This window comes from Notechis scutatus, chromosome 7 (genome assembly GCF_049901735.1).
Source record: "Notechis scutatus isolate UNSWTSFEM ecotype Mainland chromosome 7, rNotScu1.2, whole genome shotgun sequence".
NCBI lineage: Eukaryota > Metazoa > Chordata > Lepidosauria > Squamata > Elapidae > Notechis > Notechis scutatus.
The window spans coordinates 5326835-5349531 of record NC_142015.1 but is presented as its reverse complement, the minus strand read 5'-3'; the positions used below and the strand labels follow the sequence as shown (position 1 = coordinate 5349531).

Here is a 22697-nt window from a genome sequence, read left to right as displayed (position 1 = left end):
TGGGAAAAGGCAGACGGGGAGGATACGATCGGCTTTATAATACCAGATCTTTTCATTCATTGGATCTGCTGGCCCTTTCTCTTCCCCATAAATGGAAATATGAGAGCCAGTTTGGTCTAGTGCAGGGGTCTTCAACCTTGATAGTTTGAAGGCTTGTGGACTTCAACTCCCAGAATTCCTCTTCCAGCTCAGGAATTCTGGGAGATGAAGTCCACAAGTCTTAAACTTGCCAGGTTAAGGAACCTAGAAAGAAAGAGGCCATGAGTTCAAATCCCACCTAGCCATGAATGCCAGCTGGGTGACTTCGAGCCAGTTCGAGCCTTCGAACTCATCCTCGGTCCAATCCATGTCACAGAGTTGTGGGGAAAATAGGAGGAGGAAGGTGTGTTGGAGATGTTGACTGCCTTGAGTTATTTGTGAAAATAATAAAAAATAATGTGTTTTTCCCCCCTATCAAAACTAAGGGAGAAATTAGATAAAGTTTAAGAGTCAAACTAAATTAATTATGTGAATTGAGTTAAGCACACATTTTTACATATTTCTACATATCAGCTCTGAGGACATTTAATTAAAATTGTTGTTATCTCCAGCCCCAGGAAGAACAAGTTACTTTGTGCTTGCTTAAATTAGTCTTCACAGCACGAAAATGTGCAGAGGAAGTTGTATATTTTCTCACCCTTGATCTTTTCTTAGTTCCTCCATTGCAACATTCAATGTCTGTTGCTGGTCGATTCCAAGGAAAACCATTGAGAAAATTACACAGAAATCTGTAATACAATACAGTTGGACTTTCGCCAGTCTTAATTGGTAAAGTAATTCATAAGGCAAACAATATAAATCTATCTGGAAAGATCAAAGGCCTTTTTTAAAAAAAGAGGAGGAAAATTGTTTTCAGAAAGGATTGGAAATTAACATTAACACGCTATAAATGTCTGAACATTGACTTTGGTTATCTTACAGCTTATTTTATTAGGATTCAATATGAGAAATTAGTAAAATAATGCTACATAATAGGATTGATGTTTTTAGTAAAATTTTACGGGTAATTTTGAATTCAAGCCTTATTTTTCTGAAGTGTGACAGGCAAAAGAAGAGAAAAGATAGTGAAGTAAATGTTCACTCTCCCAAAATGATAAGAATAAAAGCATTTTCCCAATCCCTCAGCCTAATGAACTTTCCTAGGGTAAAAGGAATACACAACATGGGCGGAAGGCGTGCCTCAGATTGTGATTAGCCATGTTCTCGTGGGGCACAGTTGAGCAATGAAAAACGTCTTCCCTTTTTTTACAACGGGGAGGTTTTCCAAAGAGAGCCAAAGCTGCGTACTAATGGAGGATGTTCTTTTATCTGTCCTGTATATATACATATATACATATATACATATATACATAGGTTCCCGTGATTCACAGTTGTGGGTCGAATACCCTAAATTTTGAATTCCACGATACAACTCCCCGGCAAGTGTACAACGGAATATCCCAGCCATGGAAAACAACTCAGCAGAGCTCAGGTAATACTCCAGCCAAGAATGGGGATGATAATAGATTTCTTTGGCAAGCGACAGAGAACACTTTGTAGTCCTTGCCGTCTTATCTTCCTGTTATCCGTTGGTGCTTAATCTTTTATGTTTAAATACAGCCAGGCCCACTTCTAAAGCTCCGCTAGCTTTCTCTTCCTCCTCCCAGGGGAAGAATTGGAAGCCTTTGGTGGTCCTTTTTGACAGCAGAGCTTTGAGTAAAAGACAGTGTTTAAATTCAGCAGCATGCCTTTGCTAGACCAATACTTGAATACAGCTCTGCTGTCTGGAATCCGCACTGTTTATCAGACATTAATACAATTGAGCGATTCCAGAAGTATTTTACTAGAAGAGTACTACACTCCTCTGTTCGCAAAAGAGTACCCTACACCACCAGGCTTGAAATTCTAGGCCTAAACAACCTTGAACTATGCCGGCTAAGATTGGACTTAAGCATAGTACATAAAATCATATGTTACAACGTCTTACCAGTTAATGAATATTTCAGCTTTAACCACAACAACACAAGAGCACACAACAAATATAAACTGAATGTAAACCACTCCAAACTTGATTGCAGGAAGTATGATTTCAGCAACAGAGTGGTCACTGTCTGGAACTCACTACCTGACTCTGTTGTCACCTGATCAAACTCCCACTCCTCTACCCTCAAACTAACCTCTATTGACCTCACCCCATTCCTAAGAGGTCTGTAAGGGGCGTGCATGAGCGCACCCTCGTGCCTACCGTCCCTGTCCCATTGTCCCCAATTATCCGTTCCTATTTCTTATATTTAAACTTGTGTTTATTCTTATTTCTATTATATTGTAAGCGTTTGACAAATCAAATAAATTGTCATGCCCTTGTTGGAATCTGATTCTGAGGGGGAGATTGAGCAGCTGGCAGGGAGTGGGAGTGTGGCTCCGGTGGCTGTGGAAGAAACGGGGGAAGGGCACAGTCCGGCTGGGCATTCAGAGGAAGACCCAGGGCCGCCCCCTCTTCATCATAGGGCACACAGGGAGGAACGGATAAGGGAGCAACGTGAGTTACGTGGGTTACAGGGGAGAAAAGGGCCCTGATTCCCTACATTAGCTGCAGCTGGGAAAACAGGATTTTAAAAGGGTGTTTGCACACAGCACCTTGCTGGAAGCAAAACATGAATTATATTTGTTTGTCGAGGCTTATCTGGGTTCTGGCATCCTCCCAACTGTGTGTCTTTCGTTATCTTTTGAAGTCTTCAATTCCTTATCCTGCCCTGTCTCGTTAATTGCTGCAGCTGTGGTTTGTGTTGGTTTTTATTTATAATTTAGGTGTACTTTGGGTTCAGACTGAATTTCTTCCTTTTAAAAACTGTTCTTGGGAGAGTTTTTTCTCCAACCGATGATAACTGGACATTGGGGGCCAAGTTGGAGGCCTTAACAGGAGCCTCTGTGGTGCAGTGGTTAGAGTGCAGTATTGCAAGCTACTTCTGAAGCCAGCTGCCTGCAACTTGGCAGTTCAAATCCCACCAAGGCTCAAGATTGACTCAGCCTTCCATCCTTCCGAGGTGGGACCCAAATTGTTGAGGGCAATATGCTGACTCTGTAAACCACTTAGAGAGGTCTATAAAGCACTCTGTAAACCACTTAGAGAGGTCTATAAAGCAATAGCCTAAGTGCTATTGCTATTAAGGGACTTTACCTACTTTTGTGACTTTGTTTCTTTTGTGCTATGGACGTGTCCCATTGGAGAATATGAATTACGATACACCCAGGGGGTGGAGGGAAAACTAGGGTCAAGGGTGACAATGAATGATGTGACAGAGTCGGCTACACCCAGGCAATACCAGCATGTTTACTCCTAATAAATCCTTTTGAAGTTTTGGAAGTTTGGCTCAAGATTCATGATTTAAATGGGGGTAACTGCCAGAATCCTGACATTATATTTGCTTGTCGGTGATGTATAGCATAGAACCACCCGCCCCATCCGAAATTGTTAGTCGAACTTATTTGGGCTACTCCAAGTTCCACTTAATCTGTTTCCCTGATAATTCAGGCCAACTTAAATGATTTTTTAAAACCAACCCACATGAAATTGCCAAATAATGCAATTTTTGTCCAGGAACTGCAGCAAATTGCTTGTTCTAAAGGTAGCAGTATTAGAGACAATGGAGACAGGGATAGGACGTAATGCTCAATTAGATCTTTCTCTCATTATGACCTGACCTCATCTCTTGGCAGTGAATAATTGGTACCCAACCTGGCCTGCTAAAGAAATTAGACCACTGAAAACTGATCCTGCTCATTCTTCTTACTTGGCTGGTTCAGCCAATTACCCGACTGTGAACGGCGTAGCACAACCAAGCTGGTCAGCCACCTGGACAAAAGATGGCAAGAGGAGAGAGAAACGTTGGGTGAAGTACGATGGGATCGGGCCAGTGGATGAGTCTGGGATGCCCCTTGCCTCTCGATCGGTGAGTCCTTGGAGTAACTGTAAACAGGAAGGAAAAGTCTAATTTTCAGTATCCTTCTTCATTATATGGAGCTCAGGGTTGAACTGTTAATTGTGTGAATGAATTCAGAGTGGGGTCTATGACAATTCACCATGGCCAACTTGCCAAAGTCAACTCACCATGGCCAACTTGCCACAGCCAACTTGCCATGGGACACTTCGCTATGGGACATGAGTTACAATAATACCAGAGAAATGGTGGAATAGAATCATTAAGCCATGGTGGCGCAGTGGTTAGAGTGCAGTACTGCAGGCTCCTTCTGCTGACTGACGGCTGACTGCAATTTGGCAGTTCAAATCTCACCAGGCTCAAGGTTGACTCAGCCGTCCATCCTTCTGAGGTCGGTAAAAATGAGGATTGTTGAGGGAAATAGACTGATTCTGTAAACCACTTAGAGGGGGCTGGAAAGCACTTTAAAGTGGTATATAAGTACTATTGCTAGTGCTATTCAACAAAGGACGCAAAAGGAAGGACAGAATGAAATGTGAATAACAAAAATTAAAATATTTGTTTATTTATTTTGAATAATCAAATTGAATTGTTAAATTGTCCCACGGCAAGTTGTCCCGTGACGAGTTAGCTATGGCGAGTTGTCTTGCACCAAGTTGGCCATGGCGAGTTGGCCTTCATACCCCCTATTGTGATGCTTTTCCCTTCATTTTTGATAGATAACATTCCTGTTTCATACTGCAGTCAATACTATCAAGAATACAGATTGTTCTAAATATATAAAGTTATGCGCATCTAATTGGTCAAAGTGGTGCAATGCGTATATTTTTGGGTACCAATAGAAGAAAATATTTGCAGCTCAGGTTTGAATTGTACAGTCCTTGGGGCTCTCTGAGCCAGATTATTTGCTTGCCGACATTTCATTACCCAACTAGGTAATATCATCTGTGCTAGTGAGTGTGGAGTTTGCTCCCTGTTTATATTCAATTGCTTGCCCTGCCAGTGTTGGTGGGGGTATGGTTTACTCTTTGGTAGTCCCTTAACTATTGTTTACTGACTGATTGTTTGCTTGATTGTTTGTCTCCTTTGATTAAGTTATTGTTTCTGCTTGTTTGTCTGGTGTTAATAATCCCTGCTTATCTAGGTGTTGGCTACTGGGAAGGATGAGTTCTGGCCCTTTTATTTCCTTCTTAGATAGACAAAGAATTCCACCCCTCTTCATTTTAAAAATCCCTGCAATAATCCCAGATTATTGCCAAGCTGTCACAGGCTGGGGACCTTTTGGATTAATTCCCAAGCCATGAAAACCTGGAGATAATTTGGCAAATGAATGAGAGCCATCTGTGCAGAAATGACAAAAAAAAAAGAGTGACTTTCCAGATGTCCATCAATTACCATTCTCAGCATCTTTTACCATTGGCTCATGCTTGAAGCTGCAGAGATTTGTAGTCCAATGACATCTGGAAAGCTGTAGGTTTGACACCCAGGATTTAAAATTATCCAGATATTGATCTGACATCGAGTGGTGTCTGTGGTCTCATTGACATAAAAATACTTTCCTTGCAAGAGTTGGCATAAAAATCTAATGCTGGGTTAATATAAACTGCAGTGTACCAATGGAAAGCCAACCTTAAGAGGGAGTGCTCTTTTGCCCATTAGCGATTACTCCCCTGGGGAGATTCTCTGTTTCTCTTAGCCCTTGATCATAGATTTGATGTTTGCATCACAGCTCTTATTCCCTTGCATTCTCTTATTAACTTTGCAGCAAAGAAGGAAGCTCCAGGGGCTCCAGTTTGCAAGACACTTTACATTTGTACAACATTTACTTCATAGGTCAGATATAGCCTCCACCCATCCTCAGAGTTCATCATTTACGTGCCTGTTTTTGCATAGAGATGAAAAAGCCGGATTCCTGGTAGTCTGTGCATTGCATATTAGCGATAGCAATAGCACTTAGACTTATATACCGCTTCACAGTGCTTTTACAGCCCTTTCTAAGCGGTTTACAGAGTCAGCCTCTTGCCACCAACAATGTGGGTCCTCATTTTACCAACCTTGGAAGGATGACTGGCTCAAGTCAACCTTGGGCCAGTCAGAATCAAACTCCTGGAGTGAGCACTGAGTAAGCCTGAGATACTACCTTCTAGCCACTGCGCCACCGCAGCTCTTATATAGCTCCTATATAGCACACCATAGTGCATTCTTTAAACAATTTATGGAGTCAGCCTCTTGCCCTCAACAATCTGGGTCCTCATTTTGCCGACCTCGGAAGGATGGAAGGCTGAGTCAACCTAGAGCCGGTCAGGATCGAACTGCTGGCAGTGGGCAGAGTTAGCCTGCAAGACTGCATTCTAACCACCACGCCAAAGTCTTCTTGCACTCCTGAGAGATTCTTACTTTTCCGTCATGATACAGGATTGTCGAATTCCGCGCAAAGATGTTGCTTAGTCCTTCACAGTATGTGTACCTTTGTTCCATCTTTCCTTTCCTGTTACTGATTTTATATATTTGATTTGTATTGCAGAGTGTAGACAGTCCTAGGGATTGGTACCGCAGCATGTTCCAGCAAATCCACAGTAAACTTCCAGGTATGGACTTTTTCTTTTTTCTTTGTCTTAAGTTTTAATTTTTTTTATTGAACATAAAAAATTCAATGTCTTCATAAACAGTGTGTTGTCTCTGGGTACAGTTAATTTTAAGAAATAATAATAATAGTAACAATAATATTCATAACATTAATAGTGATCACATAATAAAGTAGCATTTGCTTATCCATTTTAGTGAACCTTCCTCATGTGATTAATCATTCTCTTAGGCTTTTAAATTTCTAACTTCTGTTTCTGCCAGTTAGCCATTGATAAAACAAATTCCATGTTAAGAAGTATTCAGTTTCATCCTTCTCCTTAACTTTAAGTGTTAATCTATCCATTTCTGCACATTCTACCAGGTATGGACTTTTCTGAAGCATCCTGTTAATTTTAGCAATAGCAATAGCATTTAGACTTATATACCACTTCACAGTGCTTTATAGCATTCTTTAAGCGGTCTAAGAGTCAGCCTGTTGCCCCCAACAATCTAGGTCCTCATTTTACTGTCCTTGGAAGGATGGAAGGATGAGTCAACCTTGAGCTGGTCAGAATTGAACTGCTGGCAGTGGGCAGAATTAGCCTGTAATACTGCATTCTAACCACTGTACCACCACAGCTAATTTTCTATCTCTGTATCAACTCCCAAAATTCCCCAGCCTGCACAGCCAGATGGAGAAATCTGGGAGTTGAAGTCCACACATACGAAAGGCTGAGAAACAGTAATTTAGATTAAAAAACCGTCTCAATCGTTTTAGACTCTGTCCATTTGCAGTTTAAAGTCGCATAGCAATGCCCTGATAACTTCCATTTTCTCCCTTTCTGCATGATGTTCACCTCATTTCATTCTTGGTTCACGCGTTAAAACACATGGTTTCTTCATGTTGTATAACCAGGACAAAAATAGCCTTTCCCTCTTGAACCTTATTTTTGGAGGCCATCTAGCTCAAGGTGGTTGACCTTGTATTTTGGTCAAATGGAAGTCTCTTCTTGAAGACCTCCAGTGATGGAGTACCCACAACTTCTGAAAGCAAGCTATTCCACTGATTCATTTGTTCTCACTGTCGGGAAATTTCTCCTTAATTCTAGGTTGGATCTGTCTTTAATGATCTTCCACCCATGACTTCTTGTCCTGCCCTCTGGTGCTTTAGAGAATAAGTCAACCTCCTCTTCCCTGTGACAGCCCCTCAAATATTGGAAGACAGTTATCATGTGCCTCCGCACCCCAATCCTTCTCTTTGATATGCTAGACATACCTAATTCCTTCAATTATTCATCATATGATTTAACTTCCAGATCCCTTATCATCTTGGTTGCTCTTCTCTGCAACTCTTTCATCTATTTCAGGCCAATAAAACCAATAAGATTTGACAGAGGATCACAACAAAGGCAGAAAAGGTCAGGAATCTGCAATGTGGACAGATAATTTGATTATGTCTTTGTTTCCTGAAGACACATAGATATATGGATTACACTTTAACTCAATAGTGAGAAAGTGGCTTTAGAAACCATAACTTGGGAATTGACTACCTAGAGTAGAGATCTCCAAACTTGGCAACTTTAAGACTTGTGGACTTCAACTCCCAGAATTCTCCAGCCAGCTATATTGTTGCCAAGTTTGGGGACTCCTGACCTAGAGAGATAAAAACAGCAAGGAACACAATTATTGTGCATCCTCTAGTGGATAACAATTTCTATTCTGTACAATCGTTGTTTTTCCTGGGAGTTTCCCCACATCATCATCTTATTTTGTCTGCCAAATGAAGCTTAGATGCAAACTGAGATGCCCACTCTTTTTAACTCCCTATTTGCACATTGGAAACATGGCTTGTTTCTTGCCACACGGCTTCAGCAACTAATAAGCCACGGTGAGGCCATAGCTAATAGCTGGTTTAGGCATCTCGTGATTCTTTTTTTTTCTTCTTTCTGACCAGCACTCTAAATAGATCCCACCAGATTTGCCCAACCTAGCAGTCCTTTAGAATATTAATTTAATTTGGAGCTTCATAGGGTTTTTAAACCCAACAATTTATTGCTGCTCTGACTACTGCAACTTTGTAAGCCATGAAGGGGATCCATTAGCTTTAGTCCTCTCAAATATGGAGCCCACCTCCCATGGACATCTGTCTCTTCTCTTTCAGATTCAGACCTGGATTGGGATCCCTACAAACCAAGAGGTACATGGTTTTCTCATGCTTTTGAACACGCTCCCTGGCTATCTATTGGGAAATGTTTGGTCATTGTATGCTGCACAAAGGATTTCCCAGAAATGGCATCCTAACAGCAAATTGTGGGGTTCTAGTGTTGAGTGAAAAGGATAATAGAAGAGGTTTCATTTATGGGACAAGAACTTGTACCAAGAAGGAAGCAAAAGCCCCCCAGGAATGCATCTTGGAGTCATTCTACTGCACCAATAAAATATTCAGAGCTTCTTGTCTTAGGTCTATTTTGTAGAAACAACTCTGTGGAGTTCAAAATTGGTCATCTGCAAATGCCGTAGTACAGCTGGGCTTTGTTCTTGACTCTTTTAATATTTTCTCCTGACTTTGTGGAAGTAACTGATGTGGGAATAACACACACTTGCCTGGGACAATGCTTAGAAGGCCCTTAGCAGCCAAATGAAGGGCCTGAAGACATCAGACTCATGGCTTCGTGGAGATTTCTTAATGCGTAATGCTCAACTGGTTGGGCTTCTGCCTGTGAATAGGCTAAGAAATGGTCCTCCCACCATGAACGTTGTAGCCGTGGGATTTCTCTCCCACTGGCAAAGTGCCTAATACAAAGTAGGCAAGAAGTTGGTGGTAGGAACCATAATTAATATTTTTACAGGAGGTCATAGGCAGGATAAGAGGAACCAGGTTACAGATGTGATTAATGCTGGGGTTTTCTGGTATTCAAGGTTTCTTTGTTTCTTATAAACAAAATGGTGGGACTCGTTTCTGGGAGGGATGAGTCTGCCTACTGAGATGAGGTAGACTGGTTGCTTTCGAGGTGTGGAGACAATAACTTGGTCCTCAACACCAATAAGACCAAGGAGCTTAGAGTGGACTATAGAAGGAACAGATCAGGCATCCAGCCCTTGCTTATCAATGGAGACCGAGTGGAGCAAGTGGCCAGTTTTAAGTTTCTGGGTGTTACCCTAAAAGAGGACCTGACCTGGGGGGCTCACATTGCAGCCGTGGTCAAAAGGGCCCAGCAGAGATTAGACTACCTGAGGCTTCTCAGGAAACAACAACTGGATGAAAAACTGCTGGTGACCTTCTACCGCTGCACCATAGAGAGTATCTTAACTTATTGCACCTATGTACGGTTTGCCAATTGCACAGGGGCAGATAGGACAGCACTCCAGAGGGTTAACATCATTGCCCAGAAGATCATTGGTTGCCCTCTCCCCTCTTTGGACAAGCTTTATAGCTCCCGCTGCTTTAAGAAACTCTAAAACATTCTCAAAGATCCATCTCATCCTGGGAACCCCCCTTTTTTTTTGAACTATTACCATCTGTCAGATGGCACAGGATAATTAGAACAAGGACAAGTAGGCTGAAAAACAGCTTCTATCCCAGGGCAGTGGCTCTGTTGAATTCTCCTGTATAGTGCAGTGTTGATGTGGTGTCGGGGGTTTTCAATTCAATGTGGAGTATGAAGGATGTGTGTTTGTGTTTATTTTCATGGTCATGATGTGCACTGAAGATGGTGTTTGATTTCATTGTACGAAGTGTATAAAGTAAACTAAATAAAGAAACAAAGCTATTTTAAATCTTAAACGATGGTTGTGATGTTTCCCGATTAATATTAGCAGGAAGCTGTACCATTAATTTTCAGATCAACAGCAAACTGTACCATCCAGGTTCAGCTGCATGGTCACGTGGGGTTTCTGAGATAGCAAAAAGGAGATTCTTGACTTGTTCCAACACTAAGGCTTTTCGGTTGTCCATCGGCGGCCTGAGAGAATGTGTAAATGGAGTGTGTACGTGTGTAGATGTGGTGGTTCTGGGAAGAGATCAAAGTGATCACCCATTGTTCCATTTGGAAAGGATGGCCTGTCGCACACAGTGACCATTTTGTCTCCTCCAGATCATGACCCTCCAGAGCTCATGAAGAAGAACCAACCTCCACTGATGACCCCAAGCAGTTCCTCCCGCCAAAAGAATGGCTTGGATTGGTGAGTAGAAACATGGAAGATGTGAGTTTCTCCTCTGATGTGAAGGACGGCAACCCACCAACATACAGAAGGGTGGCAAAGCCCTATGAACATCAGAAATAAATATGGGGTTGAATATAAAGACACGAGACCATGCACTTCCCTGGCATTATGAATGTAAGCTTATTTGCAACTCAACCCCTTGCATTTATTCAGAAGTGAGGTCCATTTCAGTGGTGGACATGTATGAAGGCAAGAAAATACCGGATGAAAATACACACATGGTTGGAAAAGATGATTAAGCAGCATATAGATTTAGAAACCAGAAATATTTTTGTTAGGTATAATACCAGAAAGCTATGACAAAATATGTTTAATTTTACATGTACTGACTGCAGCGAGAATTGTATTTGCTCAATATTGGAAAAATGAGAACCACCCCACTAGATGAAAATATAATCCAGAAAATATTGGACTGTGCAGAGATGGATAGCTTGACATTGAAAATAAAAGATAAAGGAGATACAGTGTATTACTTAATGTGGAATAGGTTTTATCAATGGTTAGAGATAAGAGGTAGAAATTAGATGAAGAGCATTGCTATATACAAATGAATCATGAACATTTTTTAAAACTATAAATATGCTAATATAATCAATAGGATTACAAATAAGCTAACATAACTATAAAGATGATTAAAATCATTCTGTTGTACTACTACTATTGTTATTAGTACATATGTTACTATTAAGTGAGGTCCATTTCAGTGGCACTTTAGTACAAGTGAATTTGAGACTTTAGGGAAGCATGGAATATTTGGGAATCCACATTCAACAGAATTTGAGGAAAATAAACTAAGTGCCCCCTGAAATATTGGAGGACATCCTTGTTCCCAAATTCTGTGTCATCTCATCTGTGTTTTATATCTGGCTCTGAACAATGGACTGAAAAAATAATTAGACCCTGTAAGTCTAACTTAGAACTACGCCGCCTTCGGTCTGACCTAAGCGTAGTACATAAATTTATCCATTACAATGTCCTACCTGTCAATTACTATTGCAGCTTCAATCTCAACAATACACGAGCACACAATAGATACAAACTCAGGGTAAACTGCACAAAACTTGATTGCGGGAAATACGACTTCAGCAACAGAGTGGTCAATGCCTGGAATGCACTACCTGACTCTGTGGTTTTTTTCCCCAAACCCCAAAAACTTTAAGCTTAGACTGTCTACTGTTGACCTCACTTCACTTCATTCGTAGGAGGTTTGTAAGGGGGTGTGCATAAGCACACTAGCATGCCTACCATACAGTGGTGGGATTCAAATTTTTTTACTACCGGTTCTGTGGGCGTGGCTTGGTAGGCATGGGTTCGTGGGCGTGGCAGGGGAAGGAGACTGCAAAATCTCCATTCCCTTTCCACTCCTGGGGGAAGGTTACTGCAAAATCCCATTCCCTCCCCATCCCACTAACCTGCTTTCCAGCTCTGTTCTCCTGTGCAGGGCAACTAAAGGAGACCCAGCCAATCAGCTGGGACATGGGAGGCGGAGAATAGATGGGGCGGGGCCAGCCAGAGGTGGTATTGGCCGGTTCTCCGAACGACTCAAAATTTCCTCTACCGGTTCTCCAGAACTGGTCAGAACCTGCTGAATACCACCTCTGCTACCACCCCTGTCCTAATGTCCCCTTTTATTTGTACTCATTTCATGTACTCATAATCATATTCCTAATTATATCTGTTATCTAAAACATGCTTGACAAAATAAAATAAATAAATCTAAAATCAGTCCCTCCGTGGAATAATTCATCAGCTTGAATCCATGCCTATTCCAGTGCCCAACTGTGACACTAGAGGGAGATGTCAGATTTTAACATGAAATGGATTTATCTGTAAAATGTATAAATGTGCCCTTGCTGTTATTTATCTCCATGAGTTATCTCTCAGTCATTTTCTGCTGAATACGTGCACCACTCTGCTTATGTTTGAAGTGTTATCAGGTGACAGTGGAAGGTCCATGCGTGGGTGGTTGCCGCTTTGCCGTTTCACAACACCCACATCAACCACAAACCCCCCCGTTGTTTTAATCAACCCCCCCAAAAATTAAAAAAAAAATAAATTTAAAAAAATAAAATTTTATTTTTTTTTTATAATAAAAATATAAAACCAACCACCCCCCCCCCCCCCAACAAAAAAACAAAAGGCCCCCCCCACCCCCCCATCTAGCATTTACCAAAAAATGTGGGTGTTTTGATACTCCCAGAGGATACGTAGGGAGGGAATGTAGCTGTAAAGGCACAAAAATGGCTCTCCAACCTTGGCAACTTTAAGCCTGGAGGACTTCAACTCCCAGAATTCCCCAGCCAGCTTGGTCTGGACTGTTGCAACAATCCTTTCATGCTGGGAACAGTCTCTGCTAAAGTAGATCTTTGCAAATACAAGGCAGGAAGTCATTGGGGCCAAAAGGGAGAGAAGGCACATCATGCAGAGCATTTGAAGTTCTCCCATTTTTCTTTCCTTTTTTTTTCTTTTTGCAGTAATTTTTTTTAATTTTTCTATTTTAATAAACATCTCTTTAGGTGAACAATGTGGTTCCAGGTTTTTACATTTCAATACAAACATGACCATGATTACATATTCAGCTTTCATATCCAATTTCATATCGTATTATTGCTTATTTCATTTTTCTTTAAATATTCTCATGCATCATTTTGCAATATTATCTACAGTCTTATTCAGTGTCTATATTCATTACACACATTTTCTTATATCCGTCAAATTTGCAAATTTTATCACGTTCTATTATTCCATTCATTGTTCAATAAAATTCATCTTAATTTTTATTGCCCAAAAGTTATCCCCTTTCATTGTCAATTCAAGCTTGCCACCCCTTTACCTTATACATTTTCCCCATTTTAGTCTCTTTGACCCATCATAAAAATTTATAACAATATAGCCATTTTTAATTACCACATTCTACATTAACAATAATCCTTTAACTACTATATATGACATACACACACACACACACACACACACACACACATAATCAGATTCCACATTTTTGTTTTGCAGGAGAAATTGGGAAACTGCAGATGCCACCAGCAATGAGCCCAGGAGCATTTTTGATTATGAACCGGGGAAGTCGTCCATCCTTGAGAATCCTACTTGGGTATGCAGATCCCTAGCTTAGTTCGTGGCAGAGGGTCCATTGATAGAACCATCCGTAGAAATAGGGATCTCGTGCCTGCTTCTGGCGAGGAAATCACAGTGACCTCAAGAAGCATTCAAGAGCGCCATGCGTGCTCGCAAGTTTCTGAGCTCAAACTGAAGATAAGGGAAAAACAGAGGTTGAACAATAGTTGTAACACCATATGGGAAACTGGCCTCTGGAGTGGGAAATCCCATCGTGCTCTACATCCTCCTAATTCAAGCCCAAGGACCATTGTCCCACATTATTTAACTGTCACCACATTACAAAAAAAAAAAAAAAAAGATGTTGAGACTTTGGAAAAAGTGCAAAGAAAAGCAACTGAGAAGATTAAAGGCCTGGAGGCAAAAACCTACGAAGAATGGCTGCAGGATTTGGGTTTGGCTAGTCTAGAGAAAGGAAGGACCAGGGGATGACATGATAGCAATATTCCAGTATTTGAGATATTGCCACAAAGAAGAGGGGGGGTCAATTTATTTTCCAAAGCACCAGAAGGCAAGGAAAGAAACAATGGATTGAAACTAATCGATAATATTAAACAATAAAATAAAATAATAGGGGGCGTGCATAAGCGCACCAACGTGCCTACCGTCCCTGTCCAATTGTTTCTTTTATTTTTCTTATATGTATCCATGTATTCATAACTATGGTTTTTACTTATACCTATTATCTTGTAAGCAATTGACAAATCAAACAAAATAAATAAAAAATAATAATCAACCTGGAACTCAGGAGAAACTTCCTAAAAGTGAGGACAATTAACCAGTGTAGAACAGCTTGTCTTGAGAAGTTGTGGGTGCTCCATTACTGGAAGTTTTTAAACAAGACACTGGACAGTCACTTGTCTGAAATAGTATGGGGTCTCCTTGCTTGAGCAGGGGGTTAGACTAGAAGACCTCCAAGGTCCCTTCCACCTCTATTCTGATTGTCCCAAATTTGAATCGTTTCTAACTCGGCATTCTTTTTCATTGAAGCTTTAATTTGCCCGTTACAGGCCAAGAAGCCCTTCACACCCTCTTCAGCACGGAGCCCATCACCCTCCCTGCCAATCGAGGTGAGTCCTTCCTGAAAAGCAAGGGAAATGCACATTTAGCCTCTGGCCACGTTAAGTCAGCCAAGCAAGCGTATGCTATCCACTTCCTTGGGGAATAAAAAACAACACACACACACACACACACAGAGGTTTGGGTGGCTAACGTAGCCAGCAAGATGGGATGGTTCTCCCAAGGCGCCTGGAGTGCAGCTGTGTTTACTGGCTTCCATGGAGCAGGATTCTTTGTTATTTCCTCTCCCCTCCTCCTCTGCCTTGAAGATTGTGCTGCACACTGCAAATAGGCTGCCAAGAACTTCAGACAAGAATGCACCAGGTCAGGGATTAGAGCGCATGAGATACAGGGCTGCCTATGATTCTTAAAAGCCAGGTGCCCCTTTTTTTGTGTGCTCGAGTTAAAATCGTGTATCCGCAGTCTTTTTTGATGTATTTATTTTTTAAAATTGTCTCTGCCTGTACGGTTCAGGAAAAGCCAGTTTCCATTCTTGATGATGAACATTTACTTTGAAATCTACTAGAGTAGAAATATTTGTTTTTTTAAATAAATAGGGAGGTTTGGAAAAGTTGAGTTTAGCCTTCATCGTCATGCTGCACTACCATCCAAACTAGATATGATAGTACCCTGCGGCATCGAAGCATTATAATTTCTGTTTCTGAAACGATCAACTTCACTGTAATCTTAATTTCAGCCTAAATACAAAGCGTTCCCTTATTTACCCGGTTTTTTCTAACTCCGGCCTACGATGTAATGAAGAACACATGAGATTGGTGCCTCCACAAATGACTCTTAGTGGAGAGAGAGTCATATTTTTCTGATGCAGGAAAAAAAAAAGGAAGACCAGGAAAAACTAAAAGGGTGGTTGTAAATTAAAATGCTTCCAGAGGATTTAAGTTCCAGCCAATACAGATTCCACAGTAATGAACATTTTTATAGACACATCAAATTATCCCATTCTTTCCAGGGTCAGTTTGAAAATATTTGATGCCTCCCACATCAGGGTGATGATGCTCTTACGTTCCTTCCTTCCTTTCTCCCTCCCTTCCTCCTTTCTTCCTCCCTTCCTCCTTTCCCTCCTCCCTTCCTCCTTTCTTCCTCCCTTCCTCCTTTCCCTCCTCCCTTCCTCCTTTCTTCCTCCCTCCCTCCGTCCCTCTCTTTCCTCCCTCCCCTTCCTTCCTTCCTTCCTTCCTTCCTTCCTTCCTTTCTTCCTCCCTCCCTCCGTCCCTTCCCTCTTCCCCTCCCTCCCTCCCTCCCTTCCCTCTTCCCTCCCTCCCTCTCTTCCTCCTCCCTTCCTTCCTTCCTTCCTTCCTTCCTTCCTTCTTCCTCCTCCCTCCGTCCCTTCCTCTTCCCTCCCCTCCCTTCCCTCTTCCCTCCTCCCTCCCTCTCTTCCTCCCTCCCTTCCTTCCTTCCTTCCTTTCTTCCTTCCCCTCCGTCCCTTCCCTCTTCCCTCCCTCCCTCCCTCCTCTCTTCCCTCCCTCCCTTCCTTCCTTCCTTCCTTCCTTCCTTCCTTCCTTCCTTCCTTCCTTCCTTCCTTTCTTCCTCCCTCCCTCCCTCCCTCTCTTCCTCCCTCCCCTTCCTTCCTTCCTTTCTTCCTTCCTTCCTTCCTTCCTTCCTTTCTTCCTCCCTCCTCCGTCCCTTCCCTCTTCCCTCCCTCCCTCCCTCCCTTCCCTCTTCCCTCCCTCCCTCCCTCCCTCTCTTTCCTCCCTCCCCTTCCTTCCTTCCCTTCCTTCCTTCCTTCCTTCCTCCCTCCGTCCCTTCCCTCTTCCCTCCCTCCCTTCCCTCTTCCCTCCCTCCCCCCTCTCTTTCCTCCCTCCCCTTCCTTCCTTCCTTCCTTTCTTCCTTCCTCCCTCCGTCCCTTCCCTCTTCCCTCCCTCCCTCCCTCCCTCCTTCCTCCCTCCTTCCTTCCTTCCTTCCTTCCTTCCTTCCTTCCTTCCTTCCTTCCTTCCTTCCTTCCTTCCTATCAGTCTTAATTCCTTAACTGCCTGGACAAATCCCTGCAAATTTTCTTGGCAAGATTTTTGGTTGTGGTTTGCTCTTGCCTTTTTCCAGGGAGGGCTTAGAGATAACATAGAACAAAATATCAGAGTTGGAAGGGACCTTGGAGATCTTCTAGTCCACCCCCCTGCTGAAGCAGGAGGCCCGATACCATTTCAGACAAACGGCTATCCAGGCTCTTCTTGAAAACCTCCAGGGATGAAGGAGAATGGGCCCATGGTCACGCCAGCAAGGGTTGCAAGGCTGGCCTAGAAGTCGGGTCGCCCAGTTTCTGGCCTGCTTCCTTTAACCACTGCACCAACTGGCTCCCTCCATGTTGCACTATAAACCAGTAAGCAGGACTGTGTACTTCATATATAATGCACAGCTGCAGCCTAACCGGATTAAATTCAAAATGAAACCTCAGAAGGAAAAGAAAAATGTATGTGATGCATTCCCAGAAATGTTTCAGCTTTTCTGAGGTCTCTTCTACTACACTCCAAAACTCAGGCATCAGTGCCATTCCAATGAAGTTAACCTAAGTGGTGCGGCCAGGAAGAGAAGCCCTCAACAAGGTTTTGGGAGGACCAAACAACATTTCAAGATACTTTCCCCTACGACTCTTTTGCTCTCTCGGTCCCAAACAACGGAGCTGGCATCTTTGCCCTTCCTTCCTTCCTTCCTTCCTTCCTTCCTTCCTTCCTTCCTTCCTTCCTTCCTTCCTTCCTTCCTCCATCCATCCATCCATCCATCCATCCATCCATCCATCCCTCTCTCCTTCCCTTCTTCCTCCCTCCCTCATTTTCTTCCTTCCTTCCTTCCTTCCTTCCTCCCTCACTTTCTTTTTCCTTCCTTCCCTCCCTCTCTCCTTCCCTCCCTCCTTCCCTTCTTCCTTCCTCCCTCCCTCCCTCCTTCCTTCCCTTCTTCCTTCCTCCCTTTCTTCTTCTTCCCTTACCTTTTTCCTTCTTTCCTTCTTTTCCTTCCTTCCTTCCTTCCTTCCTTCCTTCCTTCCTTCCTTCCTTCCTTCCTTCCTTCCTTCCTTCCTTCCTTCCTTCCTTCCCTCCTTCCCTCCTTCCCTCCTTCCTTCCTTCCTTTCTTCCTTCCTTCTTCCTTCCTTCCTTCCTTCCTTCCTTCCTTCCTTCCTTCCTTCCTTCCTTCCTTCCTTCCTTCCCCTCCCTCCCTCCCTCCCTCCCTCCCTCCCTCCCTTAGGCAAAGTCTGGTATAAAGAGAGCATCCAGAATATGACTTTATTACGGTCTTAGACCAGCAACAGACATCACTGTTTACAATATATTAAAAAATGGTACTGACACATTATAGTACATTAATAGTGGATAATAACATCCCTGTTAAGAAAATACCTGTTCTCAAACAGTTAGGGTCACTCCCTGGTTTATATGAGTGGAAAGCCAATAAGTATGCATGTAAATATCATTTTCCAAAGATTGTTCTATCTCCAGAAATTGTCACAAATTGACAGCTATAGTTCTGTAACCAGTTTTTTCCTTGCAGACATTGCAGCAACACAGAATTTTGCCACCGCAACGCGTTAATAGCCGGGTTTGAATCCTGGAGGAGAAGGCCTACCTAAAAATTGCCTGCCCTCGCTGGCAATCTCTCTCGTGAAAGGGAGAATATACAATGACCTATAAACTCTGCATAACTCACAGTACACGAAATGTGGTCAAGTGTACAACCCCCTTTTATCAGTTTTCGCCCTTCCTTTTAAAAATATCCCTGTGGAAACTGCAGCCTTGCCTTGCGGTTCATAGTAAAAGCAAACCATAAGGAAACAAACGAACATTAAAGGCTTCGAGCTGCACCCTGACTGAAGGTTTCTCCATGGAAAAATGCACTGCACACAGAAAATGTATTCATGTATTCATAACTATGTATACACTTATACTTATTATCTTGTAAACAATTGGCAAATCAAATAAATAAATAAATAAATAAATAAAAACATTCCAGGAGGGAGGGAAAAAACACCCCACTCTAGACATTTGTCTAAAAGCACACTCTGTGTGCGTGCGTGTGTGTGTGTGTGCTTTAAACATATTGGAATCTTTTAATGTTGTAAGAGGGCGCATTTCCTTGTAGGCAATGCACACCTATAACTGGCCGTTTTACATTCCCTGAGATAGTCTCAAACACACACACACACACACACACACACACACACACACACACACACACACGCATGGTCCTTCTTCCAATCTTTGAATTATAGCCTTGAGGCTGCCTTCCCGCTGCGGGCGTTTTCACCAGCTGCCCTTTCGAACAAAGTGGGACTTCTGTAAAGCAAAGGTATCAGGTGGACGGCATTGTGCAACTCCGATTTAAGGAGCTGTTTGGGTAGCAGGGAGCACAGCTTGGACTCCACCCGTGCTTGACACGACCAAGAAAGAGCCTGGCTCTCCAGCACCGCAGCGGGCACCACTGAGCCTCGGCATGCTTCCCTCTTGACTCAGCCAGACAGCCGGAGCGGCTTCTTGGCTTTCTGACTGTGGTCTCTCCTCCGCAGCAGCAGCAGCAGCCGGGCAGCTACACTCCTAAAGCTGCCTATTTCTTTCTCCTCTGCCAGGAGTTGCTGGAGAAGGAACTGAATCAACTCAGCGAAGAGTTGGACAAGGATATTAGAAACCTGGAGCAACAGCAGCAGCTTATCCGCAAGGTAAAGCTTCTTTCCCTCACCCATCTCCTTATTTGCTTCCTCTCCCAGGGGGCAACGCACAGCCCTGCGTTCTTAAGGTGGCTTGGACTCAGAACCATAGTCTCCAGAGTAGCCTCCAAAGCCCTTCCAAATATTGTTGAATTTTCTTTTTTTAAAGAGAGGAAAGGAACATTATTAAACGCAAGGGTAGAATGGTGTTTTTCAATATGCTGTATTTTATTACCATTGAAATTTGCAAAAACTCAGTTGTTGTTTTTCTAGGCCTTACCAATACCAACGCAGGGTTATGATGGAGTTGTTAGAGATCCCCTCCAAACAGCCCCTCCACAGTCTGTCTCCGTTGCTCCCCTCTGGGGAGGGGGTTTCGAAGTACCTATAGCAGAACTACTGAATTGTGTAACAGCTTTGTTCCCTAAGCCATCTGTCTTGTGAACTCTCCGGATTCTTCCCACCCGCCCACCCCGCCATGTAGAATAGAATAGAACGGAATGGGAATAGGAAACAAGGAAGAATAGAATAGAATAAAGAATAGAATAGAATAGATAATAGAGAGGAATAGAATAAAGAATAGAATGGAATGGAACGGAACGGAATGGATAGAATAGAATAGAATAGAATAGAATAGAATAGAATAGAATAGAATAGAATAGAATAGAACAGAAAGAGAATAGAACAGAAATAGAATAGAACAGAATAGAACAGAATAGAACAGAATAGAAAGAGAATAGAACAGAAATAGAATAGAATAGAATAGAAAGAGAATAGAACAGAAATAGAACAGAAATAGAACAGAAATAGAATAGAATAGAATAGAATAGAATAGAATAGAACAGAATAGAACAGAACAGAAAATAGAATAGAATAGAATAGAATAGAATAGAAGAGTTGGGAGGGACCTTGGAGGTCTTCTAGTCCAACCCCCTGCTTAGGCAGGAAACCCTACACCACTTCAGACAAATGGTTATCCAATCTCTTCTTAAAAACTTCCAGTGTTGGAGCATTTGCAACTTCTGGAGGCAAGTTGTTCCATTGGTTAATTGTTCTAACTTCCTGTTTCTTCTCAGTTCTAGGTTGCTTCGATTATCTCCTTGATTAGTTTCTATGTATATGTATACATTCAGGCTAGACTGTAATTTTTCCCAATGTCATATGTGTGTGTGGCGGGGGGGAGTACATGCATAATGTTTATCTTTTGAGAGCCGAATGAAATTTCATTTTAACGTATTAGATTTAGACTAACTTTATTATCCCTTTGAATCTACACTAATCAGCATACATGAAAATGAACTTTCATTGCATAAGGCTCTTGAAGGGTCGCCACCCCCAATATATACCACATACATAGGACAAAATAAATAAATAAATACAAAATTATGCTTATACCCAGGAATTAATTGAAGGAAGGGAGGAATGGGAGGGAGGGCGGGAGGGAGGGAGGGAGGGAGGGAGGAAGGAAGGAAGGAAGGAAGGAAGGAAGGAAGGAAGGAAGGAAGGAAGGAAGGAAGGAAGGAAGGAAGGAAGCCAGGCCATAGCACTTAGACTTATATACTGCTTTAGAGTGCTTTTACAGCCCTCTCTAAGCGATTTACAGAGTCAGCATATTGTCCTCAACAATCTGGGTCCACATTTTACTGACCTCAGAAGGATGGAAGGCTGAGTCAACTTTGAGCCTGGTGAGATTCGAACTGCCAAACAAGTTTTAAGTCGAGGACTACCTATAATCATATTTTAAAAACACATAATCTATTTTGTTGGCTGTACCTTCATGCCTTTAACTGGAGTCTACCCCAAAAGTTTCATCCTGGGCACCTCCTGGCATGCCTGTTCCTGAAATGATCAGCTTAACTGTGCCTGTGAAAGGCGAAAGGAAAAACAAATGAAGTTGTTTCAGGACGCGCATAAACATAAATAGAGCCCTTAAGTAAAAGGTTGACAAAAGCAGCTATTTATAGCCTTCTGTCGGCCTAGTCTCCTCTTTGTGTCTCGCCACCTGTATTTGTATAATGCAGTCAGGTGTTGTTGTTTATTCCATATTGCACAGCCATAGCAAAGAAGGATAAAAAACAATGAGTTCATAGGAGTTGAAACATTCAAGGAGGAGGAAAAACAGAAAGCAGATAATTGTGGTGTGGTTTCTTGTATATTGTTTTTAACAGATAACAGATTGAGTTGGAAAGGGCCTTATATGTCATCTAGTCCAACCCCCCACCCAAACAGGAGACCCTACACCATTTCTGACAAATGGCAGTCCAATCTCTTCTTGAAGGTCTCAAGTGATGGCGTCCCCACAACTTCTGAGGGCAACTTCTGTTCTATCGGTTCATTGTTCTCACTGTCAGAAAGTTTCTCCTTATTTCCAGGTTAAATCTCTCCTTGACCAGTTTCCATCTATTATTCCTTGTCTGGCCTTCGGGTGCTTTAGAAAATAGTTGACCCCTTCCTCTCTGGGGCAGCCCCTCAAATATTGGAAGACTGCTATCCTGTCTCCCCTGGTCCTTCTCTTCCCTAGACTAGCCAGGCCCAGTTCCTGCAACCGTTCGTTGTGTGTTTTAGCTTCCAGTCCCCTAATCATCCTGGTTGCTCTTCTCTGTCTTTTTTCTAGTCTCACACTCAATAGTGTGGTGACCAAAATTGGATGTAGTATTCTAGGTGTGGCCTTACTAAGGCTTTATAGAGTGGTATTAGTACCTCCCTTGACCTTGATTGTATCCCTCTGATAATGCAGCTTAGGATTGCATTGGCTTTTTTGGCTGCTGCTGCACACTGCTGGCTCCTATTTAGCTGGTTGTCCACTAAGACTCCAAGATCCCTCTCCCAGTTCCTGCTATTGAGCCTGGTTTCACCCAGTCTATATGTGTACTTTTAGTTTTTCTTGCCTAAGTGTAGGACTTTACTTTTCTCTACACTGAATTTCATTTTGTTAGATATGGCCCAGTGTTCTAGTCTGTCAAGATCCACCTGGACCTTGAGCCTATCTTCTTGGGTGTTGGCTATTCCTGCCAGCTTAGTATCATCTGCAAATTTGGTAAATTCCCCTTCTATTCCCTCATCTAAGTCGTTAATGAAGATATTGAAGAGTCCTGGGCCTAAGACGGAACCTTGTGGCA

At 42.5% G+C, this 22697-nt stretch overlaps 1 protein-coding gene across 4 annotated transcripts in view; it reads left to right on the top strand.

Annotated features, from left to right (window-relative positions):
* Positions 1-1362: 1362 nt before the first annotated feature.
* SORBS3 (sorbin and SH3 domain containing 3) overlaps positions 1363-22697 on the top strand; it is a 51348-nt gene continuing 30013 nt past the window's right edge. For 2 of the 4 annotated variants that reach the window (XM_087969632.1, XM_087969630.1), the window contains exons 1-7: positions 1364-1510; positions 3736-3968; positions 6481-6544; positions 10616-10703; positions 13758-13854; positions 14888-14947; positions 19501-19590. In XM_087969632.1, the coding sequence (XP_087825758.1) occupies positions 3948-3968; positions 6481-6544; positions 10616-10703; positions 13758-13854; positions 14888-14947; positions 19501-19590 (420 nt within the window). In that variant the 5' untranslated portion in view covers positions 1364-1510; positions 3736-3947. Of the gene's footprint in view, positions 1511-3735; positions 3969-6480; positions 6545-8682; positions 8719-10615; positions 10704-13757; positions 13855-14887; positions 14948-19500; positions 19591-22697 lie in introns of all 4 variants that reach the window. The other 2 variants (XM_087969631.1, XM_087969629.1) reach the window with 2 other exon arrangements.